This window comes from Stegastes partitus, unplaced genomic scaffold (assembly GCF_000690725.1).
Source record: "Stegastes partitus isolate 25-593 unplaced genomic scaffold, Stegastes_partitus-1.0.2 Scaffold1160, whole genome shotgun sequence".
Lineage (NCBI taxonomy): Eukaryota > Metazoa > Chordata > Actinopteri > Pomacentridae > Stegastes > Stegastes partitus.
The window spans coordinates 1-27,910 of NW_007578891.1; the positions used below are offsets into that span (position 1 = coordinate 1).

Genomic DNA, 27,910 nt, shown 5'->3' on the forward strand with positions numbered 1-27,910 from the left:
ATGAAGACACATGGTTTGATTGAAGACACATGGTTTGATTGATTCCATCAGAGAAAATTCCAAGTTGTTAGAGTCTTAGGCATCTCATGTCTTGATATACATAATAGTGCATGGAAACTGTATGTTAGAATGCAAAAGCAAAGGATGATGATGAGTTTATATATATATATAGTGTCGAACCGTCATGCCAGAGTCTAATGTTGTTTTCTAACCGCAATCCGTCCTTAACCTTTACTTATCTTATCCATATGGTCGCAAACAACTTGTGAATACTGACTTGTCATTGGAATATTAATGTAACTGAATATTCATATGGTTCAGACCAGCTTTGGTGTGCATGTGCCAGTGGCTTGTGCAGCTAAGCACAGGCAGGTGGTGTAGAAATGTGTCCAACATTAGAATGAAGGTAGCCTTTGCATAATTCAGTTGAACCTGTCTCCTTTAGTGTCCTATATCTCTCTCTTTCACTCCTATCCTCATTTAACCCTCCCAACTCTCTCTTTCTCTCTGCATCTATTTTTTTTTAAAGATCCTTCAGCACTTGAGCCTCCAAGAGATCACAACATATGTGCTGCATTCATGAGCAAATGCAGTGGCATTGCCCTTCCTTTTGGAAAAGGCTCATTATGCCCGACCTGCGCACACACACACACACACACACGAGCGCGTTACAGTTTTGGGGAAATTATTTGATCACTAGATTCTTCAATTATGCATGAAGGCAAGTCTCTAATTAAATAAATGTGGTTACTCCTTCATTTTATTACTTATCTTGTTCTTTATACAGAAATAAATGGATTTGGAAGGAATTAGCGGAAGCTCTAATGACCCCCCGGTCATCATCAACTGAAACCTTCGTCTGGAAGTCGCCGCCTTATCTTCGTGAGGAAAGCTTCTCCCTGCGCCATGTCCTATATAACTCAACGGATGGGCACACAGACACATGTAGCACTTCTTGGATTGGATTAGGATCAGTCAGTCAGCTTCTTTTGTTCTGTTTCACAGCATTGCAAGCGTAGAGACTTCAAAAGGAAAGCCTTTCTTATGAAACAACTATATTATACAGTATGGCACAGATACTGCACTGTAAATGCAGACTGTATATTAATGGGGAAGCTCAAATCCAGTTTTAACTATTTTCTGCTTGCAGTAATAAGAAATTACACTTTCATTTACTGGACAGGAAATCTGTATTCCTCAGTATTGTTGACATATTTTTTTTTACTGATAATTTCATTACTTCACAGTGAATCTGGGTTTTTTTTTTTTTTTTTTTTTTAGGTCAATGAATTTTTAAAGATCCCTGCTTAGGACAAATAGATCACGGTCCATTTCAGTGTTTACATCTTCCTCTCAGCCATAAACATTGTATGAAAATAGGGCTGTGTGCGTCAGTTGAGGGGGCTAAAGCAGTGTGTGTGTGTTCCCAGTTGTGCCTTCTGTCAACATCTGATCAAAGCAGCACAGGCTCACACACACACAGTGAAAAACACAAGCATCAAAAATGCACACGCATGCGTTGGGTTACTTTAGTATACCCTCAGGGTATTGAGTAAGCCTGCTTCTTGATGTTCCCTGAATCGTTACATTTATCACATTGCATCAGTAGAAAATCCTAAATAAACCTTTTAACAGGCTTCTCCTCATTAATGCAGCAAATATACTTCTTATCCTAGAGGCCAATGGGTTTATCTTGGTTTACAAAACCCGGTGATGAAGACTTTTTGTGGTGCCAGTTGCAGGGCTGAAGCAAGTAAAAGGTTTTTTATTGGTATGAATAGAAAGAAATACGCAAGAGTCAGGGCAAGGATTTTGTTATTGTGCCCATTATGACTACATTCACAGTTTTTCTAGACAGTCGACATACTGATTCCCTTAATAAATAAAGGTTAATCTACTAATAACAGGGATTTCTAGCAATGCGTTTGAGACAATACCGCTTTAACCAAAAGCATAAATAGAGCAGACAAACCGTATTTTCTCATGTTATGTAACAGTAAACATTGCATTCCTTGTCTTTCTGGATTGTTGATTCATGAATATATTTAGATTTCTGCAGTAAAACAGTGAGCTTTCTTTCCTCAGGAATTATCATAATCAAAGGCAAAACAAAAATGCAGTTTGATGGAGGTTTTTTAAATATATATTTTGCAATCTGTCCAAAGCTGGAGGGTATCTATTGCTCTTTGTCACAAGCACAGGCTTAATTAATAATTGCATTTCATTAAGGGGTATGTTCCAGGGCCATGAACAGAGTCTCTGTCAATGTTAATAATTCCACCTGTGATTTTCCTGCAGTGACAAATGACAAATTGCTAGAATATGCATAATTACAAGTGTATTGTGCATGTATTTTTTTGCCTTGCAGGACCATGGTTGCCTTCCCTGAACCAGGTTCTTATTGGGGTTACTTCTGTTACTTGTCAAGTGATGTTTAAAAAGAACTGATGCATTTCTCTGTGTAACATTGTACGGTCTTGACCTTATTAAATTAAAATAAGGCGCGTGTGTGTGTGCACAGTATCTTAGATAGACGTCAAATGTTGTAGCTGGAATCTGCTGGAACTACTCCCCAAGACTGAGGATTGCAGTCCCCAATTCCCCTGTTTTCGGATGAATATTGGGGGTGAAATGTGGAAAAATCCTTACTCAAACCACTTCACACAAAGCAAAGTACCGCTGCTTGTGCGTGTAATTAATATGACGGTTCAGTTCAGGCATGTGCTGTGTTGAAAGTGATACAGAAATATTGCTAGGTCCAACCTGGTGAGATTGCAAGCGAGACTTTTCAGGTAATGTGGCCAGGGTGCACATTCAGACATGAAGTGGACGTGTTAAATTGCCGTGAGATTAACAGAATTGGGTAAATGTCTGAAAGGGCCTTGAAAGGGGCTTATCAGGTAACTTGGAGTCCCACGGGACCTTAGCTCTGTTGTTTTCCACCACTTTCAGTGATGTGTCTCATTGGGACTTGGGGATTTTCAATCAGCCACTTGGTTGTACCTTTCAGCGTATGTTGTCCCAGCTTACATCCTACACCCTGCTGCTATTGGCTGGACTGTCTCAGGGGCATCTTTGCCTGCACCTTGCGTCCTGTCTGCTGCGGTAGACCCCTGCCTCTATTACTCTGGTGCTTAGGGCCTGTTCTTGTGTTGCCATGATGAGAGTCTCTGTGCTGTCCTTCAAACTGGTCTTTTCTAGCCACTGGTTGGATTTATTGATGTCAGCCACCTCGTCCGTCTGCCCATGATTCATCCCATGGAGGAAATGTATCATTTGTCTCTCTATTTTTTATTAATGACAAAGTTATCGCACCCATTTTAAATATTTAGGCACAATAATTGACACACACACTTGTCTTTCACAAAACAAGTCAGTCATCAGCTATGTTAAATAAATTGGAATAATTTTAAATGCTCAGGTACAAGTTGTTCCCATCAGCTGGAGGTAATTAGGTAAGTTTTGTATTGTTTTATGTAGCGTACTTATTGTTCTGTGGGTGCTTTTTGTGTACCTGCCAGCTCTTGTGAAAGGAGATATAGATAGATAGATAGATAGATAGATAGATAGATAGATAGATAGATAGATAGATAGATAGATAGATAGTCAAAAGAAACTAAAGTGTGGTTTTCTATGACTGATTTCAATACTTGAGTCCAGCAGAACATTTTTGCAGCTCATTATGACATATTCCTTATTTTACATGATTTTCATTATTTTTGTCTTTATATATTCACCATATTATTCCATGTGGGCTCTCTTCCCGTACACTCTTGAAATCATCAGATGTCAACCGTTGACAGTCAACGTAACAAACAGACGACGCCTTATCAAAATAAACAGAAACGCTTTTTGAGTGCCCACTGCCAGCTCTACAGTGGAGCCGAAAAAGCGAATGCTCATGTATTTTGTCCCTTGCGAGATGCCGTACTACGGAATCCGGAAGCACAGCCGCTGTCACCCTAAACAATCAACATGTAAGCAATTTTTTTTTAATGATAGAGACGTTACACTCAGTTAATATGTACAGTGCTCGTTTTTGGAGCTGTCGCTGATATTTTTGAGAGTTCGGGACAAAGCTTTGAACGTGAAACAGCGAGTTAGCGAAGTGTGAGCGAAGTGTTAGCAGGCAGGAGTGTGTAAGTTAGCGAACTTCCCGGCTGCAGTGCCACATCGTCACAAACTGACAGCAGGGCCGCAACCACTGTTTTTATTATTGTATCCGGTAGCGAACTACTTAATGAGCTTATCTCGACTGGTCTGCTGCTTTGTACTCTGTGCTAAATCCAGCCCATTACATTTTAGCTCGTCGTTAGCCAAAGTTTCGTCCTATTAAGACAGTTAAGAAAAAGAGTTCGTAAATCGCCATAAAACTAATCATAGAGGAAGTGTGAAGCTCATTAGGCTGTTTACTAATTAGTCTGCACACGAGGAACTGCTAGATAGTGTTGTGCAGAAAGAAAGTCAAGCTGACTTGATGTTCTTGTTGCTAAAGATGATTCACAATAACTCTGGCTACGTCAAAAAAAAACATGCATGTAAGCAAAGCAACAGGTTAGACAAAGGAAATGAGTGTTTAACTACTATGTGCAGCTAGAGTTATGTGGTTTAAAAAACATGTTTAAAGTGGACAAAGTTGGTGAACAAAGTGGGCAAAGCTTAGTGCAAGTTGTGCAGACTCTGATAATGGGAATAAATACTGATTATATACACTGTCTATACATTATGTGCAATGGTGCAGAGAGTAGCATGACTGGAATCAAATATAAATATGGTAAATGATATACAGTGTGAGAATTAGAGATATGTATATTTAAAAAGTTGTTTCTGTCATCAACTGATCTTATCTTTTATGAGAGTGATGAGTGTGTATTATGTGTGATGTTGTTTTGATGTTCTGTCCTCATAATGATCTCAACAGCTAAGAGGAAGTGTTTTTTTTTTTTTTGCTCAGTTCTGTAAATTAGTTTGGATTGCATGAGCAGCAAATAATAGATTAATGCTGACTAACGTGCTTTTAAATCGTTCACAGGGGTTGACGCTGGAGAATGTCATCAAGAGGCGTAGTCCTCCGTTTGCAAGTCTAGAGGAAGAAACTGGATTAAACTGACTATCGGAGGCTTAATCTGCATTTAAACACGTTGATTTCAAGTCAGCCATGGATCGGGAGGAAGAGGAAGAGGCGCTGACCGTCAACGCGCCTAAGGAGGTGGACGTGTTTACATCGGTGCGCTGCCTGGGCTACCTCTCCAGTGTCAACCTCCTCGTGGCGGTGTGCGTCGGCATGTATGTGCGATGGGACGTGACGAGCGAACCGATGATCCTTGTCATCTTCATCCTGGGCCTCTTTGTTCTGGGAATTGCCAGCATCCTCCATTACTACTTTGGTATGGAGAAAGCCAGCCAGAGCTTGTTCCATTTGTGGTTTGGCTTCCTGCTCGGCCTCCTGTGCTTCCTCAACAGCCGCGCCTTGGATTCAAATGTCAAAGAACTGGTCGCCAATTATCTCCTCCTAGCCAGTGTGATCATGAAAGCAGTGTGGGCTGTAACTGAGCGAATATGCAGCTCCATCTATTACAAGCCCACCTTGCTCACGTCAGCTGAGTTGCTGGAGCTCCTGGGATTTGGCATTGCCAGCACTACCATGCTCCTTCACAAGTCAGTGGCCATAATAGGCTTGGTAGTGGCTCTGGGGGCTCTCATTGTGGACTTGAGGATGAAATCCCTCCTAGCTTTGCCAAACCTCATCAGTTTTGCCTTGGTCACGTCTCTCGTGTTTTTCCAGGCCTTGGGCATCACAGCCAACCCTTATGCTTTAGGCTGCTACCTAGGCAGGCTGCTCTGTGAGCCTGTGTTGGATGTTTACTTCAGTGGGCTGGGGCCCAGTGAGCGCTGGATGCCAGTGCTGTCTCTGGGGAAGGTGTGGAGGAGACTGTCCCTGTTTCCTCTCAGTCTGACTGAGCTGGCCTTCTTTGTCCTGGCTGCCTTAAAGGTACACTTACCATTCTGTAAAAATGTCAAAACTTGATCATTTCTTGAAAATGTTATGTCTAAAGGCACAGCAGGTTGTGTAGCTTGAGTACATAGCTTCCCGGTGTGTTTAATGACACTTCTCTCTTTTCCTACATAGCTTAGCCACTTGGAGCTGTGGTATCTGGTGATCCCAGGCTTCTGTCTGTTTGGCCTTTTCTGGTCTATCTGCCACATCATTTTGCTGATCACAATTTGGGGCTTCCACACCAAGCTGAGTGAGTGTCAGAAGGCCTGGCGAGCCCAACGGTCTAGCAGCCGGAGCCTGGACCAGGTCATGGCCTCCAGGGGCATCCGACACTTCTGCCTCATTTCAGAGCGCCTGGTGTTCTTCAGTCTGCTCTCAACAGTCATACTGGCAGCTGTGTCCTGGCAGGTAGGATCCATGAGATAATATTGCTGCTACTACAGCTTGCGTCAGAACTGTTATCATCATCATCGAGAAGTACTTAAGCTTGCAAAGCAGCTAAATATAAAAGCTATTTCATTCATCATCCTGTTGTTTATTTATAAAATGAAAATTGTCACATTCGTAATAGCAATGACAGCATCATCAGAGTCATATCATATTGCTGAGAAACCTCTTGGCTGCATTCAGCAGCTCATATTTGGTCTAATTTATCCTCTTAACAGCTGCAGCACAGTGAGTTTCATGACAAGGCCTTTATAAACACATCACACCCATGTTATAAACTCTGCAAAGAGATGCTACTAACAGTGTGCAGTTAGTAGTTGCTCCCCAAACTGAGGCACTTCTGCTCTCAAGCGGAACCAATTTAATTAGCACTTTAATATCCCTATCTGCTTGCATAAAGAGCAGCAATAACTTATTTGGCCTTATTAGACGTTTACCTTGCAAGAGTCTCATGGGTCCGAGTTCTAATTTGAGATCTGCGCAGTCTTGATGTCAGCTGCAAATTTGCCCGAGGAAGTGGAAGCTGTTTGTGTTCACGTATGAGAAAGTTAATGTGTTGCTGTTGTGCGTGTGTGTGTTTTTGATGTTTTACAGCTATTTATTTGCTCGTACTGTTGAAATACAATAAATGTAATGTACGGTCAACCAGGTAAATCCATTTAGGTGTAACAGAAGCACAAAGTAGCAGCAAGATTGGTGCAAATTAATACAGTTTCTTCAATAAATACAAGCCTTTGTGAAACTAAGAATATTTAGAGAGGTGTGGATTCAACTTAACTAGTTGTGGTGTCACTGTTTTCTGTAGAATTTATACAGGAAGCTGACGTAAAAAGACTTGGCTGTTAATGTGCATATTTTTATGTTCTACGTATTATATATGGGGGGTTTTTTTTCCCCCAAAGGTAGTGAGGAATTGCATTGGAAGTGTGGGTTTTCTGAAGAGCGCTATATTGATTTTGTAAAACTGTTACAGGATAAAAGTGAGGTTTTTTTTCAGAAGTCAGCTTTTGATTATTGACAGTTAAGTGCAGAGCTTCTCTCAGAGTTTGAAGCTTGTGAGAACCACTGCTGGATTACATCATATTGTAAAAACCACCATCATATATATCAGAACTTAGTATATGTGTTGGGATTTCTCTGCTTGTAATATTATCATTCAGTGTACAGCTTAAAAGTTCAATAAATAACGCAATTCTGTTCGGCAAACAGAAATGTGGACTCTGTGAAATCCAAGTGGCCTTTGTAATGCTAAATTACATTTCATACATTCACAGTAAAAAATAATAATAATAATTGCACTCTCAGTCAGCTTTTACATTGCAGGTTTCTATAGTGTACTTTTGTGCTCATAATAATGTATGTGGTTTTGTATGGGGAGAGTTGACTTTTAAACGTTAGCATTTAGAATATAGAACTGTCAAGCAGATGTCAAGACCGTAGCGTTATAATGGTTTTATTCAACACACTCAAGGCTGCTCAAAGGTACAGGCTCATGCACTGCAGTAATTATTCTGTTTTGGATTGATGCTTGTGATGTATGTTTAGTCTGCCGTCGTTTTGTCTCCATTTAGCCGAGTCCCGTCATGTTTTGTCCTGTGATAATAGCACAGTGTCAGTCCCATATTGTGTAACTGTCTCGCCAAGTGTCAGCACCAATTAAGTGAGTCTGATTACCTCGGCGCAAGCTGTAAGTGGTGAATGAAAGTGACTCTGATTCTTTGGGTTCTTTGCAGCAATCCAACGGTCTCTTTCTCAGCGCTCTGATGGTGGTGCTGCCTTTGGAGTCTCTGGCCCACAGCCTGTTCCACGAGCTGGGCAGCTGCCTAGGGGGGACCTGTGTTGGCTACGCCTTGGTCATACCAACCTCCTACTGCAGGTACTTAAAAGAGAGCAAGCAAATCAATATTGACATGTACACAGACTAACATGGATAAACTCACTGCTGAATCAGCTTCCAAGTATTTTTCTTCCTGGTTAATCCTCTGAACTACGGGCAGTTTCAGTTCTCTGCTTCTGTTACATTTTTTCTTGCAGTGGGCTCATTTCTCACTGGAACATGAAGTCCTGCATCTTACTGGAAACAGCACAACCATGGCTACAAGTAGAACGAACTCAAAAATCTCTTATGTGCAATATAACAAAGTTATAATGCCATAAATCATAAGACACAAAAAAAAGAGTTGAGCTTGTTTGATTGCTTATTTCACAAAAATGAAGAAATCTGGAATCAGCATGTCCAACTTCTTTCATGTACCCACTGTTTTTACCTGTTCTTTAAAAAGTACTAAATAAAACAGGTGACTTTACATATACATACATATACAGTTTTCTTTTTTCTGTTCTGTGTATACACAGCCTGCAGATCAGCCCAGACCACCCAAAATACCTCTGAATTTTTGTCACATGACTGTTGATCACAACTGAGTGATTATTTGCTTCCCAGTTGCCCTGAAAGTGCAGAATTTTTCATTTTTTTACAGGATCTTGTTGGATCAAACTGTTTATTTTGGCAGGTGTGTAAGACACACACAGAATGAGATGATTTTGATAGATAATCGTGATTTTTAGCTTTGATTTGGTTCACATTGCTGACCGAATAGCATGTAGCAGATGAGTTGTTCAAGGAAATTCAGAAAGTTCAAAATCTGCTGATTCTCTCCGTTTTGTTACAGTTATGAGCTCTGATGAATGGTGTAATTGGAAGAGTTTGTAAAGTCACCATGGCTTTCAGAGCTGCCAGCAGGATTTGGGGTTCCGGCAGTGACTGTGTTGAGGTTTTTCTTTCTGACTAATCTTTTAATCATTCAGCCAGTGACACATCAGAAAACTGACCGTGTAATTGTCGTATAATTTTGTTTTTGTATTTTTTCGAAATGTCTCAGTCACATATACAAAACTTAGACATTTTAATTAATAGTTAATTTTCTCTCAAATATAGTTGCATTTTTTTTATTTTTTCATAATTTCTTCATGAATCACATTATCTATAAATGTCAGAAGATAAAAATGATTAATTCCCAAGTTGCAGTCTTCACATTTATATTTTTTTATTTGTTCAACCAACAGTCAAAAAACCTAAATTAGGACAAGTCAAATCTAGAGTCAGCCAGACCAGAAATATGCATGTGTTTGCTGGAAATAAACGACACCAGTTCATTAATTGTCACAATATTTGCAGAGGGATTTTCTGTGGATCTTTCAGTCTTGTAAATCAGCTGTGCTGTCAGGTAGCTAAATTAAAATTCATGTAATTATTGAAACAGTACTTGGGAATGTTTCATATTCCAGATGTTGACCACAAGAACGTGCACTTCCCCTTCTGAAGCTGCAACATGTTGCCTGCCAATTATGCAAATGTCTGTTCAATTTACTCAATTAGTCGACACATGTACACGATGCAGCAGCAAAAAGCAGTTTTAACACATTCAGCATCACATTTGCACCATGTCAAAGCCTTTCTTGGCATCACAGAGGCCGGAAGACACGATCACTCTTTCAGACTCTCACCTCAGTTAACACAAAACCAAATGGATAAACAGCCCAATAACTATGCATAAACATGCCGCTAATGTTTGGGCCCTTAAGGGATCATTCCAGTGCTCCCTCCACAGCATACTAAGTTACTCAGCCGGAGCGGTTAGCCATTAGCTGCTGCTGATGCCTCTCCCGGTGCCCTCGCAGTTGACCAAGCGTTTTTTGAAATCGCCTCGTTCGTTTTGAAGATGCCGACATGTCTCCTCCTCCTAGACAACAGAAGCTAGCCAACACATTTTTAATTCAAAAGCAGTCGGCTGTCTTCAAGTCTGAGCTTTTTGAATTTGATGCATATTTAGTACGACTCTATACATAGCTTTAGCGTTCAAAGGGGAAGCCAGCCATGCTCGCGTTTAACTCTCCAGGTGATTTTGGATGCAGGCCCATGTCCTGTTGGAGCTGCGGATGCTCTGTATGCAACGCCGTATGTGCGGGATCCATAGGGAGGACTGAGAGCATGATGAGAATGCAGCAGTGTATAATCGGCTGTTTGATGGCTGCAGATCATGTTTTCACAATGACAAGATCCCCTCGGGGAGATTAGAGAGATAGGGGTGAAGAGGGGAGGCACATAGGGTAAAACGAGGGAGGGCGAAACAACAGGAAGAAAACACAAGGCGAGGACTGAGGTTGTAAACATTGAGGGAAGGTGGTGGTAAAAGCAGAAAGGGACAGACGGAGCAAAAGCAAGAGGAATTGTAAAAAAGAGAGGATGGGAGGGGTGGAGCTCTGAGAGAGCTGTGGAGAAAAGGATGGGAATTTTTTTTTTTAGTTTTTCGTCTTTTTTTTTTTTAAGGATGAAAGAGAAGAGTGTCACGGAGAAAGATGTGGTCGGAATCTCAAACTACAAGCCCCTTCGCTCCCCTGGGTGCCATGAGATCTGAAAAGATTAGATGGGTTTAGAGGATGGCGAGCCTGCCAAGTCGCGCACATGTTGCTGCATGTCACTTTGTGTGGCGTAGTTTAGGTATATGAAGTTGTGTTGTTGTTACTTCTTAATTTGAAGAAAATTGTTTGTCTCATCCTCCACAGGGACTGAAGCAAATACAAAACTTAATACAAGTGACATCAGAAGCTGTTCCCACATCACACACCTGAGGAAAGCTCTGTGGATATCAACAGATAGTGACTATTTATCTGCCCGCTGGCTGAATAAAATCCCTCCTCTGGCATCCACTTTAGATAAACTTTCCCCAGTCCTTGTCAGGGTGAGGTCAGAGGGGATAGCGGGGGCACAACGCATAATATGAGGGCTGATCTATGCAGATATCTGTTGTAGTGAAGTATGACTTTGCCATCCGCTTGGCCATGAATCACATCGAGCAAGATAAAAAAAAAAGTATGCTTGCACTGAATAGCTGATAGCGTTGGCTTGATCTGTGTGTGTGTGTGTATTTCCTTTGTGTATCATCCACTTGTTATTATCGGCCAGGGCTTTGTGCCATAACCATCCACACACTTTGTCCAAATCACTTTGTCCTCAGCTATCTTTAACCTCACTTTCCATCCTCAGTTTTTGTCACCCTGCTCTATTCTCCTCTCTATATCCCCTCCTTTTTTTTTTTTTCTTACTTTCCTTTCATTCTTGATTCCCTTTTCATCCCTGAGGCTAATGTCATTTCCTACAGCAGCGATCCCCTCCACTTCTTCTTCTTCTTCTCTTATCCCCTCCTCTCTCCCCTGGCGACACAGACAGCTACTCCACCCTGGCATTGTGCTCCTTGTCTCTCTTTTGCCCTGAACCTGATTCCCCCTTTGAGCAGATATAATATTAAAAAAAATGAAAGATTACCATCCAAGTTTTTTTTCCTAACAGCCTCTCGTCTTTCTCTTCTGTCCAGCGCCGGTGGCCAGCCCACTCTCTTACCGCCTGAGCTGGTGCAGCAGTTGAATCTGCGCTCCACAGGTATGCTGAACAACATGCAGCGCCTCTTCTCCCACCACATGATCCAGACGTTCGGCTGCGACTACTCCACCAGCGGCGTCACCCTGGAGGCTGTACTCACCAAGCTGCGCAACTTTCTGGAGCTTCGTACAGCAGACGGGCCGCGTCACGACACCTATCTGATTTTCTACAGCGGGCACACACAGAAGGGCTCTGGGGCCTGGGCTCTGGCTGGTGAGACATTTCTGTATCTTCTATGTTCTCTCCTCTTTTGTACCTTCTTGGAGCATTAGCCATTTCATGCTAATATAAGCTGACATTCATTTCCTGCAATACCACCATGTAGTTACCATCTTCATGACAGTTAATGTAAATGTGCTTTATATTAAAGTACAGGCAGCAACATGAGATATTCGTCTATGTAATCCATACATAAAATGCAAAACGCCGCCATTTAGCTGTTCTTGAAAGTACATAAAGAGATAAGATCAGATTAGATAAACCTTTTCTGATCCCACAGGAAATTCTTGTGCCAGATATTGCTCATAAAAACTAATTAGTAAACAGTGTAGAAAAACAATAAAAGTATGACACATTAATGAAATAAAATAAGACGTGAATATAAAAGTTTAAAAAAAAAAAAAAACATGCTGGTAAGGTCACACATGATGATTAAATATTGAAATTGTAAAGTGTTGCACTCGAAAAATTTAAATATTGCCCATGACACTGACAATGTTGTACATGAAAGTCAAGTACTGCACATGTAAACAATATGTTACACATGATACTGAAAACGTACAAATATGCAACAACATCTACACTTCTGGCACCAGTAGAGTTCACCTATTATCATGGTGATTGCATAAATCAATTGAGACTGTATGATAGCTATTTACCAAGTGCAAGTCTGAACAGCTGGTCAACAGTAATAAATAAATTAATGGTTAAAGAGTAATGGATAAGGGATTTTGAAAGAGACAGTGAAAGGTAATGAATAAATAACAGAAACATCTATTGTTTGAGCAGAGCAGAGATGCACTGGAGTATTTAGGGATGTCCTGAGCTATTCTAAAAGATCAAGATCAGGGCAGATGAGGTTGTTTTTTTTTTTTTTAAACTGATTGTTATCAGCACAAACCTAAGCCCGATTCTGTGTTTATGTCTTCTGCCACACCAGTGTCATAAATGTAAGATGTATGACTATCATAATAAATGCAGCAGTAAGAGCCGATATTTGATTACCCAAATCGAGCACAGTGGACATTCTGCCTTCTTCTGATATTGCTGTTTTAGTCAATAAACATGAAATAGGCCACAAAGGCAGCTCTGTTACGTTTGTTGCTGGGCTGTAGGAACACTGTCCCAGTCGAAGCCTGATGCATTATGGAGTCCTGCGGGCTGAAGAAGTTGAAATAAAACTTTTCTGGCTCCAGTGAGCAAAGGTGTGTTTGGTAAAAAAGTAAATAAATAAAAAAAAGGGGGGGGTTCCGAATTTCATGAAAAGAACATCTTTCCAATTGTTAGGCAGGGGGTGAATCGATCATGCTTTGGGCTTGTGTTGCAGCCTGTGGCCCAGAAAGCATTTCACTGGTTGCAGAGGGAACAGACGCAGTTAAACAGAGAAGATTCTGCGAGCAAACATCACGGGAAAAAAAAAAAAAAAAAAACCACCACTGCCACAACAACAGAACAAGCAGCAACAAACCACCCTAAACAGTCCACAATGGACTACCTCAGGAGGCAGAAGCTAAAGGTGTAGCCATGCTGCCCACAGTCCCCTGAACAAATCATAATAGAAAATCTGTGGGTAGAACTCTGAAAAACATGCCAGGTGGACAGAGAACCTCACAAAACTAGAAAATATTTGCAAGAAAAAAACAAGTGAAATTCACTTAAATAAGAACTTTAAGACCCTTTTCTTTTTTTTTTAGCAGTGAAAATGGAAATGAAAAAGTACTCTTGTCTTAAAATGTTTGTCCCTTTATGCCTTTAGGAGTTCTGTTCATCTTCTTACTTAGCAATTTAAAGTAGCAGATATTTGACAAGGGGTGCTCAGACTTTGTTTCATGCCGCTGTATGTTGTCTAAAAACCACTCCAAAGCATCAAAGCAGCTTCTAAGCATCCTAATTTATTATTCAGCGATCCATGTTAAGCGTATCCGAATTCATTAAAGGCGATGACATCAAATTCCTCATACGTAAACTTCAACCTTCACTTCCAATCATACATTTTTGGCTTTCTCAGACATCTTTTTGCTGTGTTTTTTTCAGGTTTTGTAAACATCAAAAAGACGCAATTTGCCACCTTCAGTCATCAGGAACAAAAAGTTTTTCGATGCATCCTAAGTTGGATATCGGCTTTATCTCTTCAAAGCTGTCTCGTTGTTCTCACATCTAAACAGTGCGTAATTACCAAAGACTTGAATCGGAGTTAAAATACAACAGTTCAGCACAAAAGCAGAACTGACTGCAGAGCTGTTGTGTCGGATGGTATTAGATATAAATTGTATTCTGACTGTACGCTCATTTGCATTACAGTCTGATTTCCATTCCTTTCATTTTTTCCCTTTCTCTCAGTCAATCAGGCTGATTTGCACAGATCAGACAAGCAAGCCAAAAGAGTCAAATTTGCTGTGAAGGACTCGGGCACAGAAGTTGGGTTCCAGTAGAGAAGATTCTGAGAAAGTTGCAGACGGTCTGCTGTGACACGAGCGTTGCCTCCACAGAAATGAGAATCACAGCAGGTTAACTCTGTGTCAGCTCCAGCTTTTCTGTTCCGAGATTACTCGACGTATTATCTCTGCTGCAAACAGGAAGAAAAAAAAAATCCCCCCGTCACCATCCTGAAGGGTCGTTTTTAGTCGTAATTTAATGGATAATTGTACACATTTTCTGAAAACGTGGGCTGAAATCCTAACTGGGAAAAGCTAATGATTGCAAGTCATACTTTTTCCCTGATCCCTCCAGTAATTAAGCCTTTGTGCAGCAGTGCGAAATTATACAGGGATCCATGAAACAAGTAGTTTGTCTGTGTACTGGTGATCACAGTGGATACATGAATATAAAATTTAGCAATGCGGTTGGAGTGTTTCCAGATTGGCTTGATGTAGATTTGTAGTTTCCTATCCAAGTGTAAATCAGTCTTTGGTGAAGCTGCACTTTGGCCAGCAGTGGAAACCATTTTTCTCTTCAGCTTTTATTTACTTACCTAACACTTACTAATGATAAAGATTTTGAAGCAACAAGAATAATAAGTTTTGGGCCTTTATTTGACAGGACAGTAGAGAGTGAGACAGGAAAGCAGGGAGAAGAATGGGGAAAGGACCTGCAGCAAACGGCCATGGGCTGGATTCGAACCCATGACCACTGCGTCTGGGACTATAGCCCCTGTACATGGGTTGCCAGCTCAACCAGTTGAGCTATAGCAGCAGCCCTGCGCTGGTGTTTGTAGCTGGGATCTGCCATCTGGAAAACGTCTTAATGCAGTGTGTGTGGTGGTGATGGCAGAATTTAGACAGAAAAACAGTCCCACAAGTCAGAATTGACAGGTTTAATCCCTGCTGTGTCCATCAACGGTTGTTAGAATGTTCTTAAACAAGACACTGAACCAATAGTGGCTCTGTAAGCATCATTGGTAAGGCATGTTGGCTTTATAACTTTTGTCCAGAATGCTAAAAGTTAATAGAAGTTGTCCAGAATACTAAAAACCATACTTCAGCTCCGCTTCAGGCAGAAGTTGTTTTAGTGTGAACACAGCTCTGGAAAACAAAACAAGTTTAAAACGCACAGTTGGTGGTTCCGTTAGTTTTCCCGTTACCATTTGACCCTACAGTACAATAAGCATGTATCAAACACAGAGAAAAATGTCCATGTTCTCAAGTGAGCAATTTAAATATACAACTAAGTTAGGCAGAATGTCCACATACTCCACTCTGTTCTCTGAATACATCCTGCACTGGTTCTCAATTTAAAATATCACAACAAAAAACAAAACATAATTTAAATTGCACTACAAAAAACATAGTGTTCATTTTTCAACACTGACTAAAGAGATGCTTGGGGTTTAGAGAGTTGTCCCCTTAGTATCCAAGTAAAGTAAATATCAATCAACAAAACACTGGATGTAACAATAACTTTTTGTTCCTGTCTTGCACCTTCTTCCTGAACTCCTCTAACCTCCTCTGTTGCAGGAGGCGAGTATCTTCACCTGGCCCAGCTGCTGGAGCTGTGGAAAGAGAAGAACGCCGGCCACTGTTCCCGTCTCATCCTCGTCCTGGACACCGAGAACTCCCTGCCCTGGGTCAAAGACATCCGCAGGGTGGAGGGCGTCTACGTAGCCGTGCAGGGGGCTGAGCTGTCGGCCATCAGGGTGGACCCCGAGGCTGGAGACACCCCCTTGCTCGGGGACTTCACCTCTGAATGGGTGGAGTTTAACTGCAACCCAGCCAGTGACACCCAGTGGTCCGAAAAGGGGAGGACTGTGACGGCCGCCTATGGCGTGTCCAAACGCTGGAGCGACTACACACTTCACCTGCCCACCGGAAGCGACATAGCCAAGCACTGGAAGACCCACTTCCCCAAGGCTACTTATCCCATGGTGCACCTGTCCAACTGGTGCTGCGGCCTCAACTTGTTCTGGTTCTGTAGCATGTGTCTGCGCTGCTTCAGGAGGTGTAAACTCGCTTGGTTCCCACCAGCTGTGTTGGACACTGGCCAGGGCATTAAACTGGTGCACTCATAGACAACATGGAAAGTTATTATGTAGGTTCTGACTCTAGTTTGTGTTCTAACTGCTAGAGTTTGTTAGGTACGAGGTGTTTACATTAAGTATAGCTGTACTTCTATACCCACATATGCTGTATATACATGAGGGATGACCAGAGTGTCATGTTGTCTCCTGACTCGTGACTGTTACTGCAAACACAAACAATTTCGGAAGTTTCTGATCGCCCCTGTATACACACAGAATGAAGCAAATGTGGCCTTCAGTCAACAAGAGTTCCTTAAATTTAGGTTTGCATGTTGTTTAAATGCTACGATGCAAGACGTTGTGCTGACTAGATCATAGTGAAACACTAGCTTAACACTTAATTTGTTAACCCAGAATAAAATTGAATGATTGAAGCAAATTCAACATAAGACAATAAAGCGCACATAGGGAAGGGAAAAAAAAAATCTTTCATAGGGAATCTGGGAAAAATGCGTTATGTATTTTTGAGTATTATTTTTTTACTTTTTTATCGTCTCAGACCAAAAAAATATATCAATGTTGTTTCATTTTCTTTGGGAAGGTTTTCAGATTTTTGTGTTGATTTTTCAGTGTGCCATCTTATTTATGACATTAGTGCCTTAAAGATGGATCATCTTTAATGTGGATTCCTAATTCTTTGGCTGCACCAACCATATACTATATATATCCTTGCCTTGCCTCTTGTTTATATTCAGAGGACTTAGGTGGCATCCTAAGCTTAGATCCTTCCAACAGAACAGACAAAACGACTGTTGTGGGGCTGAACTCGGTGGCCTCTCTGGTTATGGGAAAGTCAAACCACAAGGCCGAGCTGCCACTCTTTGTTGTGGGATCCTTTGCTTATCACGCTTAGAGTATTCAAATAAGCACATATTTCTGCACTGAACAAAGAGATATGCATTGGCTACGAGGCAGCGCACCATCACCAGACACTGGCCCCGTCTCATCCTGTTTATTTACAGAAATTAATTTGAGGTGAAAAAGTCATTTGCTTTACATAAACACAGCACGGTCAAGTTTTCAAGCAGTTTGTCTTTGCCATGCAGTGAAACAGTAGCTTGTCACGCACAGCGACAAATTACAGAATCTCCCTCTTTTTTTCTTTTTTTTTTTTTTGCACTGAAATTCAGAACTCATCTGCTGTTTTGTGTCTTTCTCTTTCACACATTCCTAAACTCTGGAGTGAATTTGCTGCCTTTTTAAGAGTTTGTTTCCAAAGAGGTCAAGTTGCATTATCGGCTTGTATAATTCCATGTGCCTCGATTGTCTTAAAATATCAGAATTCAACTTGGATAATAAACCGATAAAACAATGTGAAAGAAAGTCGAGTGTGATTAAATGCAAATAAGAGGAGGGAAAACAATAGACGTGGAATTGGAAAGTAGGACATGGTGGGACATTTGACATGACTGACTTAACATGCTGGGTAAATACGGATTCTGCTCCGTTGAAATGCTAGCATTGCCTGGCAAATATTAGGATTATGAGCTGAAGAAAAATGAGAAAGGGTAAAGGGAGAAATGAAACAATACATGACAGACTATCTCTGAGGGATTTGCTCGCTGAGCTTTCACCTCAGTTATACCCAGTGCCTGGCTGGACGTGTTCAAGGCGCTGCTGGGTATTTCGCTGGTCTCAGAGAGCAGAGCTATGTCCCGGATCATGCCTGAAGCGTGCTATTAGGCACAGAGCAAGGTTTGGGGAGACCTTGGAAAGATGAAAACTGACACTTGGAGCAACGTTTTACATCAGCATTCATCTATAGCACGCAACAAAGAGAGCAGAGGGAGAAGAGTGGCGCGAACCGGAGCAACCTTTCACCGCTCTTGAGCTGCTATTCTTAGATGCTGTAAATATCAAACCATTTAGGAAATATGAGCAATAAGTTGAGTAGTCACAGTGGCAATTAGTGTAAGAAGATGTCTAAATGCTGCCTTGGGTGGCTGCTGTAGCCCGGAAGCTGCGGTTTAAGCTAAGGTCAGGGATTCGTGTATATGGCGGGAATCATTTATGAGAATATTAGATTATGGGTCGGATTCATCTCCTAAACTGGATTAGGTAATAAAACAGTCAGCCGCCTCTGAGGCCCATGTGGATGTGCTGAGTCAGAGCCCGCCGCAAACACTCTCCAACACACACACACACATCAACACAGATACACGCGTGGATACAACCGTACACACCGATTCTTTACCGCCTCCCCCTCTGTTCCTGCTTCTGTGCAGCTGAGTCTCTCATCTGTGGATAATTACTGCCTGTCATGGGGTGTTACCTTCTAATGCAGGCAAAGTGATATGCCTGACGCTTGCCTGCAATTTATTTGGAGAAATAAGTGTGCTCTTATTGCTCAAGTTGAATCTTAGCACAGCGACTGCAGGAACAAATACAGCAGCTGTTCCTCCGTCGTTGGTTATTCAAATCTTTCTGAAAGCACCGCGGGGGGGGGGGGGGTATTAAGCCTTTTTCTTGAGCTTTATCTTCCTTAAACCACGTTGTGAGCCAGTTGTTTGGTATTTAAGCATTTGTCTGTCCATTATTATCTTGAAAGGCGTCTCTGCGGGGAAGATGAGTTTGATTTTAAAGCTAAAATGAGTTGAGAACACAGGGTTCCTCCATCAAACCTCAAACGCAGGGACATCCAGCAGGCTAAATGCATTACAATAGTATACAACAGAGGTGAGCACATGCCTGTGTGTTATTACTTAAATGTCAAATGATTTAAAATGGAATCAGCTCTCAGTAATTGCGGTATTTCTAAGTTGACAAATTGGGTATTTCATCACTGCATGAATATGACTTGTGAATAGAAGAACTTTTTCAAGTTTTATGTCTATCTGCATGTGTGCATCATGGGTCCACATGGGAAAGACCAGAACTACAACATCTGATTTCACAAAAATGGAAGAGGTTAAGAGGAAATTGGTAAACAAGTGGAAATCAGTCAAAACGCAACACTCATCAGGAGGTACAGAATCAGATATAGTACCACTAATCAGAGCCATAGTGGTCGTCGTCTGAAAATAAACGCCATATTTTGACAATCTAGGTCTTAAAAAGAGACGGGCAAGTGCTTCAGGCTGGACTACCACAGTGAACGCATGGTCCTGACAGTGAAGAACATAGATGTGATGATATGGGGCTGCATGAGAAAGGTGATGGGGAGATGACATTTCTAGATGAATGCCTGTGGATTTGCCAAAGTGCTGGCTCACAAGATGACTTGGCAGAGGAGGAATGTGTCAGGATGATATAAATTCAAAGCACAGTGCCAAAAACGGACAAGAATTTCAACTGAACAAAAAAAAAGAAAAAGAAAACTTTGACCTAAGTTGCCTGACTTGAATCCAATAGAACGGCTTTGGGATGTTTTAAAGGGAGAAGTCCAGCAACAAAACTCCTCCAGCAAAGAGCAGCTGAGAAGAATAGTCTCTAAAGAACTGCAGAACATCTCTCCTGAATATTTTTTTTTTAATCCACCATGTTGAAGAGGATTGAGTCAGTCATCCAATATAAAGGTGGACATATGAAGTACTGAAATATGGGTGATACAGCTCATTTCTGTTGTACACTCTATTTACTGAACACCGTTTATTCTCTTGTTTCCTAGGAACAGAGAGAATAATTGAAGAAGAGATCACAGATTCAGCAGCATCTCTGTTCCCACTTTTTTCCCCCTGCTTTTAAAGAGGCCTGCTTGCTGTGACTCGCAGTATGTCCGACATTGAAATGTCAAAGCCATTATCTCAAATTACAAGGGCGTTTAGTGGCCGTTTAACCGTGCGACACTCCCCACGATGCAGATAGTCATTTGGAGGAGGCTGCCCAAATCTCCCTCCTCTCAGGGAGCTCTTTCCACAATGTACTTTCTCCGAAAACCATATGGCCGTTTTAATATCGTACTTTGTATCAGATGCTACATTAATTGGCAGGAACCCAACTGGCAGCTGGCTGTAGCTTCATATTTACAACATCGCTACAACAGCGGTATCAATCTTCTTATCTACCTTTGGCAAGAAACCGAATAAACATATTTCACGACAATTATTATTTTTTTACATTTTAAAAAACATGTCCAGAGCTTTTCCAGAGGAGTCAAAAACTGCTCCAACTGGAAGGCAAACATTTTGATCCCCTTAACATTCACTGTCAAGATAAGGATGTCAGCTGAAAATGTATACATTTTCAAATTCACGGCAGAGATGTGAAGAGATTATTCATGGTACAGGGATTGGAGTTACTCTGGGCGAGGATTTACGAGCTGATGCAGAAGGGGAGGAGTGGGTGAGGGTTGGGGAGGACGAGGCAGACCTTGTAGCCTCGGTTATTACACATATGCCTTTTTGTAAAGTGAAGGTCAAGATTATGAGAGGATAAAGGAATTAAGTGTATTTTGTGTGGGCAGGCGTTCGGGCCGCCTGGTCCCATTGTTGTCTTGGCCCCATTTTCGCATAAACCCCCCCTACGCTGTCTTATCTGGATCAGAAAGAAGAAGCAAAAAGCTGGATGTAAATGCATGCAGCACACAGTGGAATCAGAATGAGATCAAAATCCCTGATGTGGAAGAAGTAAAAGGCCTGTGACACGCGGCGATACAACGCGAGGTGTAGAAGGAGGCTTTGTCCAATCAGGATGGATTGCTGATCTCAAACGGATCCTTAATCAAACTGAACTGCACTGGATATTGGCTCTTGTAAGCAGCCAAATATACTTAGTATGAGCCAGATGATGCCGATACGCTTGATTCAATTAAAAGTGTAAATCGGAGGCTAACAAGACTGTCAGCACTCTGTGTGGGATCGGAGGTTCGGTAATTAGCTTTGTTGTCACAGTTGGGTTGAGATGGGACGGGGCTGAGGCTGAGCTAGGCTAGTGAAACAGATGAGTTTCCTGTTCACATCTCACATCTGGGAGCCCAGATGTCTTCCAAAGTCAGCCAAAGTTTAACCCTGTAGGATTGCTCCGCGCACATTAATCTGGGAGAAGGAGCAGCCATCAGATACTTTTGTTAATATTTCTGTAACAGATTTATGCAGCGACTTAATTGGAGACACTTAGATGGAATGTCAATCACCCCCGAACAGAAGCGAGTTATGTAATCTCATTTGCACATGCTATTTTGAAGATCAAACTGTGCTAAGAGGATATCGTCAGTGAAAGTACTGTTAAATGAAGCTGCCGATACAAAAACAAACCCTTAACAAAAATGAAATATGTTTATTCACTTTCACAGACTAGACTTGCATGACCAGATCGATGTCGTTCTCGTTTTTAAGATAAATATCCTGCAAGTTCTGCACATAGAAACCCTCAAAGCTGATGTTTTTATACTGTAGGCCTGTTCAGACATGGGATACGTAACATTGCTGGCGTCATCAATCTGGTAGCATTCTGTCATTCAGTCTATTTTTACATTCCTGTTCCTCATGGCTTCTTTCAGACAACAGGGATGGAGAGATATGTACATTATACTAACCATACATGGGACTACATCAGGGGTCAAGAAGCTTTCATGAAACAAAAGGCTAAACCTGAACTAACTGCAAGCTTATCAAACTGTCCAAATAACTGGGAATAGCCCATAATGAGTACTGGCAAATAAGAATGATAATTGTAACAGTGGCAGCAGAGCTCGCAGGAACCACATTGTTCGTCTATTTATTCAACCGCTTGTAGTTTAGATTTGTGTTGAAAGTGATGAGTAAATGTTGTTAGTACCAGCCTAACAAGACTGCGACTTTTACAGAAAAGTGACCAGAATGCTCATTCAGACATGAAGCAGACACGTTCAAATGCAGTCAGATTAATAGAAAAGACTGCATGTCTGAAAGGGAAGTTTAAACCAATCTGCCAATGAGTTTTAAAGGCTCTGTTAGTCAATTTTATTACATTTAAACAGGGCAAGGCTTTGCTGTTTCTCCTGGCTGCACCCTGAGACTCCAGCTCCATATTTATTGTACGGACGTGACAGTGGCTATCAATCTTGTCATCTAATTGTTGGCAAGAAGGACACTAAGCTTATTTCCCAAATCGTTTATTCCTATAGTGCTTTTATTTTGAAAGAAAGCAATAATTAAATTACATAGTGGTGAAATGGATTTAACCTTACAGATAGGTTGCCTGTACTGTACAGACTGGCACATCGTGATGAATACTGATTGACTCAATCACTTCAAGCACGTATAAACCAACACAAGATCATGCTGCACCCAAGCAGCGCTACTGTGTATGTGTGTACAAAAGAGTACTTCAACTTCAGGTTTTCAGCCTCGTCACAAAGCAGTTTAACTTCCATTTTGGGGCACTGTTTACTATAACACCTGATATCATTGTCCACAAAAATTCAAATGCTTGAGGTAATCAAAGAATAAAGGAGAGGAAAAGTTGGAGCTGGCTGCTGCTGCTGCTGCTGCTGCAGGACAATGCATCCTTCCACTCAGCACAGGATTCAGACGCAGCTGAATGTGGCTTTAAACTGTTGCCCCATGAATCTTACTTACCCAACCTGCACCGTCTGACTTCTATTTCCAAAACTACAATCCCGCTTGAGTGGTTGCCATTTTCAGATAGATGATGAGGTCATGCATGCTTAAGGAGCCTTAAGATGTGACCTTTGTCCACAAATGTACAACTAAGCTTCAGCATCGGTGGACTTAATGCAGTGAAGTTAAAGGAGACTATGTTTTAAAAAAAATATGTAAGAGCAATCTTTCTTATGGGACGTCTTCATGTGAGGACTTTTTGAAGTAAATAGATGGATTGTAGTCGACTGGAGCGGACAGAGCTGTTTTGTCCAGTGCTGGAATGTCTTCACAAAATCCTTTATTGAGCAAAATCTGAAGTCAGACGGAATTATCGCCAGGACAGCTTCCCATCCTGCCTCTCCACAGACTCCCATCCTGCCTTGAAATTGTCTCTCCGGCTAACGCAGTGCTGATGCATGACTCACCTAAGCCGACTCCTCCGATCTTCAGTCTGTCTGGCTGCCAGTAAATGGGGTATGGAGCCACACATGGGGTCTCTTTTCAACCATGACATAACAACGCACTCAGACACTGACTGGGGACATACCTGTTTGCTGCCTGTAACAAGCAGCCGGCCGGCTTTGAGCGCAGGTCAGGCATAAAGGAAGGCTGGGTTGAAGGGGGCGTTAAGGGATGGCTGCTTCACAAGACGGTGGATTTACAAGAGGTCTTTTGCTCTCCTGCATGTTTATCGCGGGTTGTGTTTACTTCTGCACTCTCAGGCAATTTCTTGTCTTGTACAGGTGCACCGCTGCGTGTATGTGTGTGTGTGTGTGCACAGCTTTTTGCACATTCACTTCATATCCATTCACTGCAAGAGACATTCAGAATTTATACCATGACCTTTCCCCAGTGGGAGAGAAAATCCAAAAAGGAGACTGGAGTGGAACTTCTGCACTGAATAATAAGGGAATCCTTTTGTGAGAGGAGCTGAAGCCAAATCAGAACCAAAGCTATGCACGATTTTGGCTGAGACATTATTGCGGTGCATACGCTTGTCCCTGACCTGCTGTTCTCGCGATTGTGTGCGTGCGCGCGCGCGAGCGTGCACGTTTGTCTCTCTTACCGCGAGTGTGTGTGTAATGTCAGCAGAACCCCAGGGGGTCTAGCAGGAGCTCGTTTGATTGCAGCCTCACAGCTGGCTCTCGATGTTAGCCAGCCGGGCTCCGAGAGAGGAGGAAAGAAGAGGGAGAGAGGGAGGCAAAAAAAAAAATTTGAGGGATGGGAAGAAATGATGACCTGATAAACAGTGGTGAAGACAGCTTTAGCTCTTGCATTGGCCAGCCAAGAAAAAAAAAAAGGCGGGGGGGTAATGGGAGGAAATCAGAGGGAATAGAAAAAAAAAATGGTAGAGGGGTAAAGGATGGGGAAAGATAGATGGAGGGGGGACGTCGGTAGGCAGGTGTGCCAATGGCAGTGCATCAGAGGGAAGCAGGAGGGAGGGAAAAAAAGTCTACCTGTCCTCTAAGTGATCAAACACTCGTATATGCTTATTCACTCAGATGTTCCTGCTTGCACACAGTGTAATTTTCTGCATAGGACGCATATACGTGCTGCAAAAGCTACCTTGCCTACACAGATGGTAACGCCAGGTTTTACTGCGGGATTTAAAGGCAGGCTGAAGCCCTCGCTCAGTTTAACTGCTGCGGTCAGAGCCTCATGCTGTTGGGCAATTGGGCAACGGCATGGAATAGCCTAATTTAGAGGCAGATGACTGCATGGCCCTGAACAGAGGAGAAATAGATGTATGGGTGGGGGGGGGGTTCACTGAGCACAGGTGTTAGCACAAAATGAGGAAAAAATAAATTGAGAGCTAAATAGATGCGACCATACGCAGAAAAAAAAAAAAAAAAAAAGGGTGGAGAAAAAATACAAAAAACACAAAATCCCGTTGAGGGCTGCTGTCATCCGTCGCGGCGCGCAGTGTGGGAACATTCCAGACTCATCTGTTTTGGCTGGAGTGCGGCTGCTTTAGAGAGAGAAAATTCACTGAGAGAGAAAATGAGACTAAGAAACAGAGGACTTAAAGAGGCGGAGCAGGCGGCGAGGACGAGCAAACACACGGATGAGAGAGAGGAACAAAGGGAACCGAAAAGTAGACAATGTGTTTTTTTGGCTGTCGAAGAGATGCGTTTTTGGGGTGTGAAGGGAAAACTCGCTAGTATTTATAGTCCAGCTGTTCAATTTGGAGGCTCGCTCGTTTGTGCGGTGTTCGTGTAAACCAATCACACGGGTTTGTTTGAGTGAGACAATTGGATGACACCTTTGTATGCAAGAAAAAAAAAGCAAATGCATAACCAACTGTAACATTACATTTCATCTTTTGGCATCCAAAACCCTTTTGCATGGGTAGATTCTAACCAGACTAGCCAAAAAAATCTGAGTATTCAACATGTCACATTCAAAAATGTGGCAGAAATGAACTATTTGCACCAGAACCGTAAAGAAAACAGAAGAAAAAACTAAAACTCTGTGCTCCTCAGTGCAACCAAGAAGTTATTAGTGACTCAGTTGCAACGAACAATCAAAATGTTTCTTCGGCTGAACTGCAGGCAGCGTCCACCCAGAGCAGATTGGAAAAGAATGAACACAAACCAGAAATGCAAGAAGTAAAATAGCTACAGTATGCAGCAGCAACACTTTGGAAAAATGTTGCACTCCAGGTCCGTGCACTTTCAACTGCCGCTAAACAAAAATGTCAAAGAATCAAACACGCTCAATTGTGACGTCACACTCGGAGACGTGAATTAACACAAGCGTCTTTGCGTATTAATTGCCCAACTGATCATCATGAATGAAGCATGAGACCAGTCAACCCGTCTCATCACCTGAAGGCCTCATTGCATTTTAATGCTCCGAATGTGCTATTAAGTTTGTCTGAATAATTGAATCATTTCTTATTCAAAACACAGGGCAGGATTAAAACCCCTCCGAAGCAGCTCCCGTGGCAGCGCTTTAATGACACCTTGAAGGACACCGTGCAGGTCCGAGCTGTTATGAGAACAGCTTATTTTTTATTATTTTCTTGATAGGTCGCATTGATGGCCCTTTTTTTTTTTTTTTCTTTTTTCTCCACTGACCATTAATCTGCTGCTTCTCTTCAAGTTGCTAAGCCACCGTTTCGGGTTGAGCTGTTTTAACGCCCGGCCGTTGATCATTTTCGCTTTAATTGCTTCGGCGTGGACCTGAGGGACATCGGAAATCATGATCTGATGCATATTCAATAAATTGACTGAAACAGCAAATGGGAACGGCTATCTCATGATGTGTGTTCATCTGCGCGCTGAGGATTTATGCAAGAATGACCTTCAAGATGCCGTCTTTCTAACTTGCAGGTGCAACAAAACAGAATTTTTATTAATATGAAGCTAACAGCGAGGGAAGCCTTATGCGCACTGCAGACTACTTCAAATACTATTTGTTTGGGCTTCCAACCGCATGGCATTAGAGATGAGTAAAGACGGCATAAATAATTCAAGTGTGTGCTATATATACAGTAGTTTAACCATATGTAATGCCATCTATAAGCCCAGTGGAGGCTTTTTTCATGCATATTTGTTTTCTGAAGCAGCTCTACAATGCCATATGTCATACAGCACAAAGCTAAGTCTTGGCCTCCTGACAGAACAAATGGAAAACAAAGAGTTACAGATCACAAGGGAGACAGTGACTCTGAGCTGTTGTGTTCTGAATGTACACTGGTCTGTATTTCTTTTTAATGGGAAGTGCAAGAGGCTCGGCCGAAAGAAAAATTACAATACAGTGTACCTCACACGACACAAATCCAGAGTTTATGTTTCTAATATTGTCGCAGTTTTTTTCCGCGCTGCCCTCCGCGTGTCACGATAAGGCGCGCATTTGTTACACGGGGCTCGCATTTAATGCCTTCTGAGGTAACGTCGACATCTTTTTATTGTTTTTCCTTATAATCAGTGGAAGATGAATGAAAGTCGAGGCCTGACCTGCAGGGAGAAGCGGCTGGCAGGGCCCCGCTGCATGTTTTCTTTATTTACTCATCAATGATGTTTACCAGCAGCTGAGAGATTGAAGTTGCAACATCAGGGGCTGACTTTTATTACCCGCGGGTCCTTTGTATTCCTGGCTGTCCACTGCGAAAAAGCTTTCTATTGATTGTCTCCGAGGAGGGAAAGGGGGATTTGGAAACATGCACAGGCACTGAAAAGACACGGCTGTGTTAGCAATCTCTGCGGAGTGCATCAACCTCTTTCAGCTGGGTGTTAACAATGCAGGAAATGACTTTAATGATCAACATTTTCTTCTTCTTTTGTCCTTGTTTTTTTGTCATGGCTGTCCTTTGTATGTCTGGCTTTGTCCCCTTCAGCTGTGTGCACTGCAGGTATGTGCATGTGCCTGGATGCATGCACACATCCAGTCTCTATACACATTTATATATGCACACACATGAAGTCTATACATAGGTTAATCTGTGTTTGCATGCATGCACAAAATGCCCTCATGTACATAGACATTATACATACGTTCACTTGGATGAACCGTGTGTGTGCGTTTATTGGCTCACGCTGCATTACAGAGACTTAACTGAATGAATAACTTAAGCTCTCACCGTGCTAATTAAAACAGCTTGCACTCACAGTGATGGTGCAGCCATGGCAAGGCTGTAATTAATTTCTGAATGGATGCTTTTTGGACACAAGGATGTTCCGAGAACTACCAATGTCAAAACATCCCGGGTAGTTTGGCTAAAGGTACTATTCTTAAAAGTGATTAATTAATGTCGAGCGGAACACAAA

At 42.0% G+C, this 27,910-nt stretch overlaps 1 protein-coding gene across 1 annotated transcript; it reads left to right on the forward strand.

The window, feature by feature from the left end:
* Positions 1 to 3,922: 3,922 nt before the first annotated feature.
* tmem168a (transmembrane protein 168a) lies at positions 3,923 to 17,940 on the forward strand. The gene is made up of 6 exons (XM_008296878.1): positions 3,923 to 3,977; positions 5,033 to 5,992; positions 6,131 to 6,406; positions 8,179 to 8,321; positions 11,821 to 12,098; positions 16,058 to 17,940. Exons 2-6 carry the CDS (start codon positions 5,159 to 5,161, stop codon positions 16,606 to 16,608), a joined length of 2,082 nt encoding a protein of 693 aa, XP_008295100.1. The 5' UTR covers positions 3,923 to 3,977; positions 5,033 to 5,158; the 3' UTR covers positions 16,609 to 17,940.
* The last annotated feature ends 9,970 nt before the right edge of the window (positions 17,941 to 27,910 follow it).

Excerpts from the sequence above, each read along its gene's own strand:
- tmem168a (XM_008296878.1), top strand. The coding sequence starts at position 5,159 with ATGGATCGGGAGGAAGAGGAAGAGGCGCTGACCGTCAACGCGCCTAAG. Across the intron at positions 5,993-6,130 it reads TTGTCCTGGCTGCCTTAAAG|CTTAGCCACTTGGAGCTGTG; the intron begins GTACACTTACCA and ends TTTCCTACATAG. Across the intron at positions 12,099-16,057 it reads TGGGGCCTGGGCTCTGGCTG|GAGGCGAGTATCTTCACCTG; the intron begins GTGAGACATTTC and ends CCTCTGTTGCAG.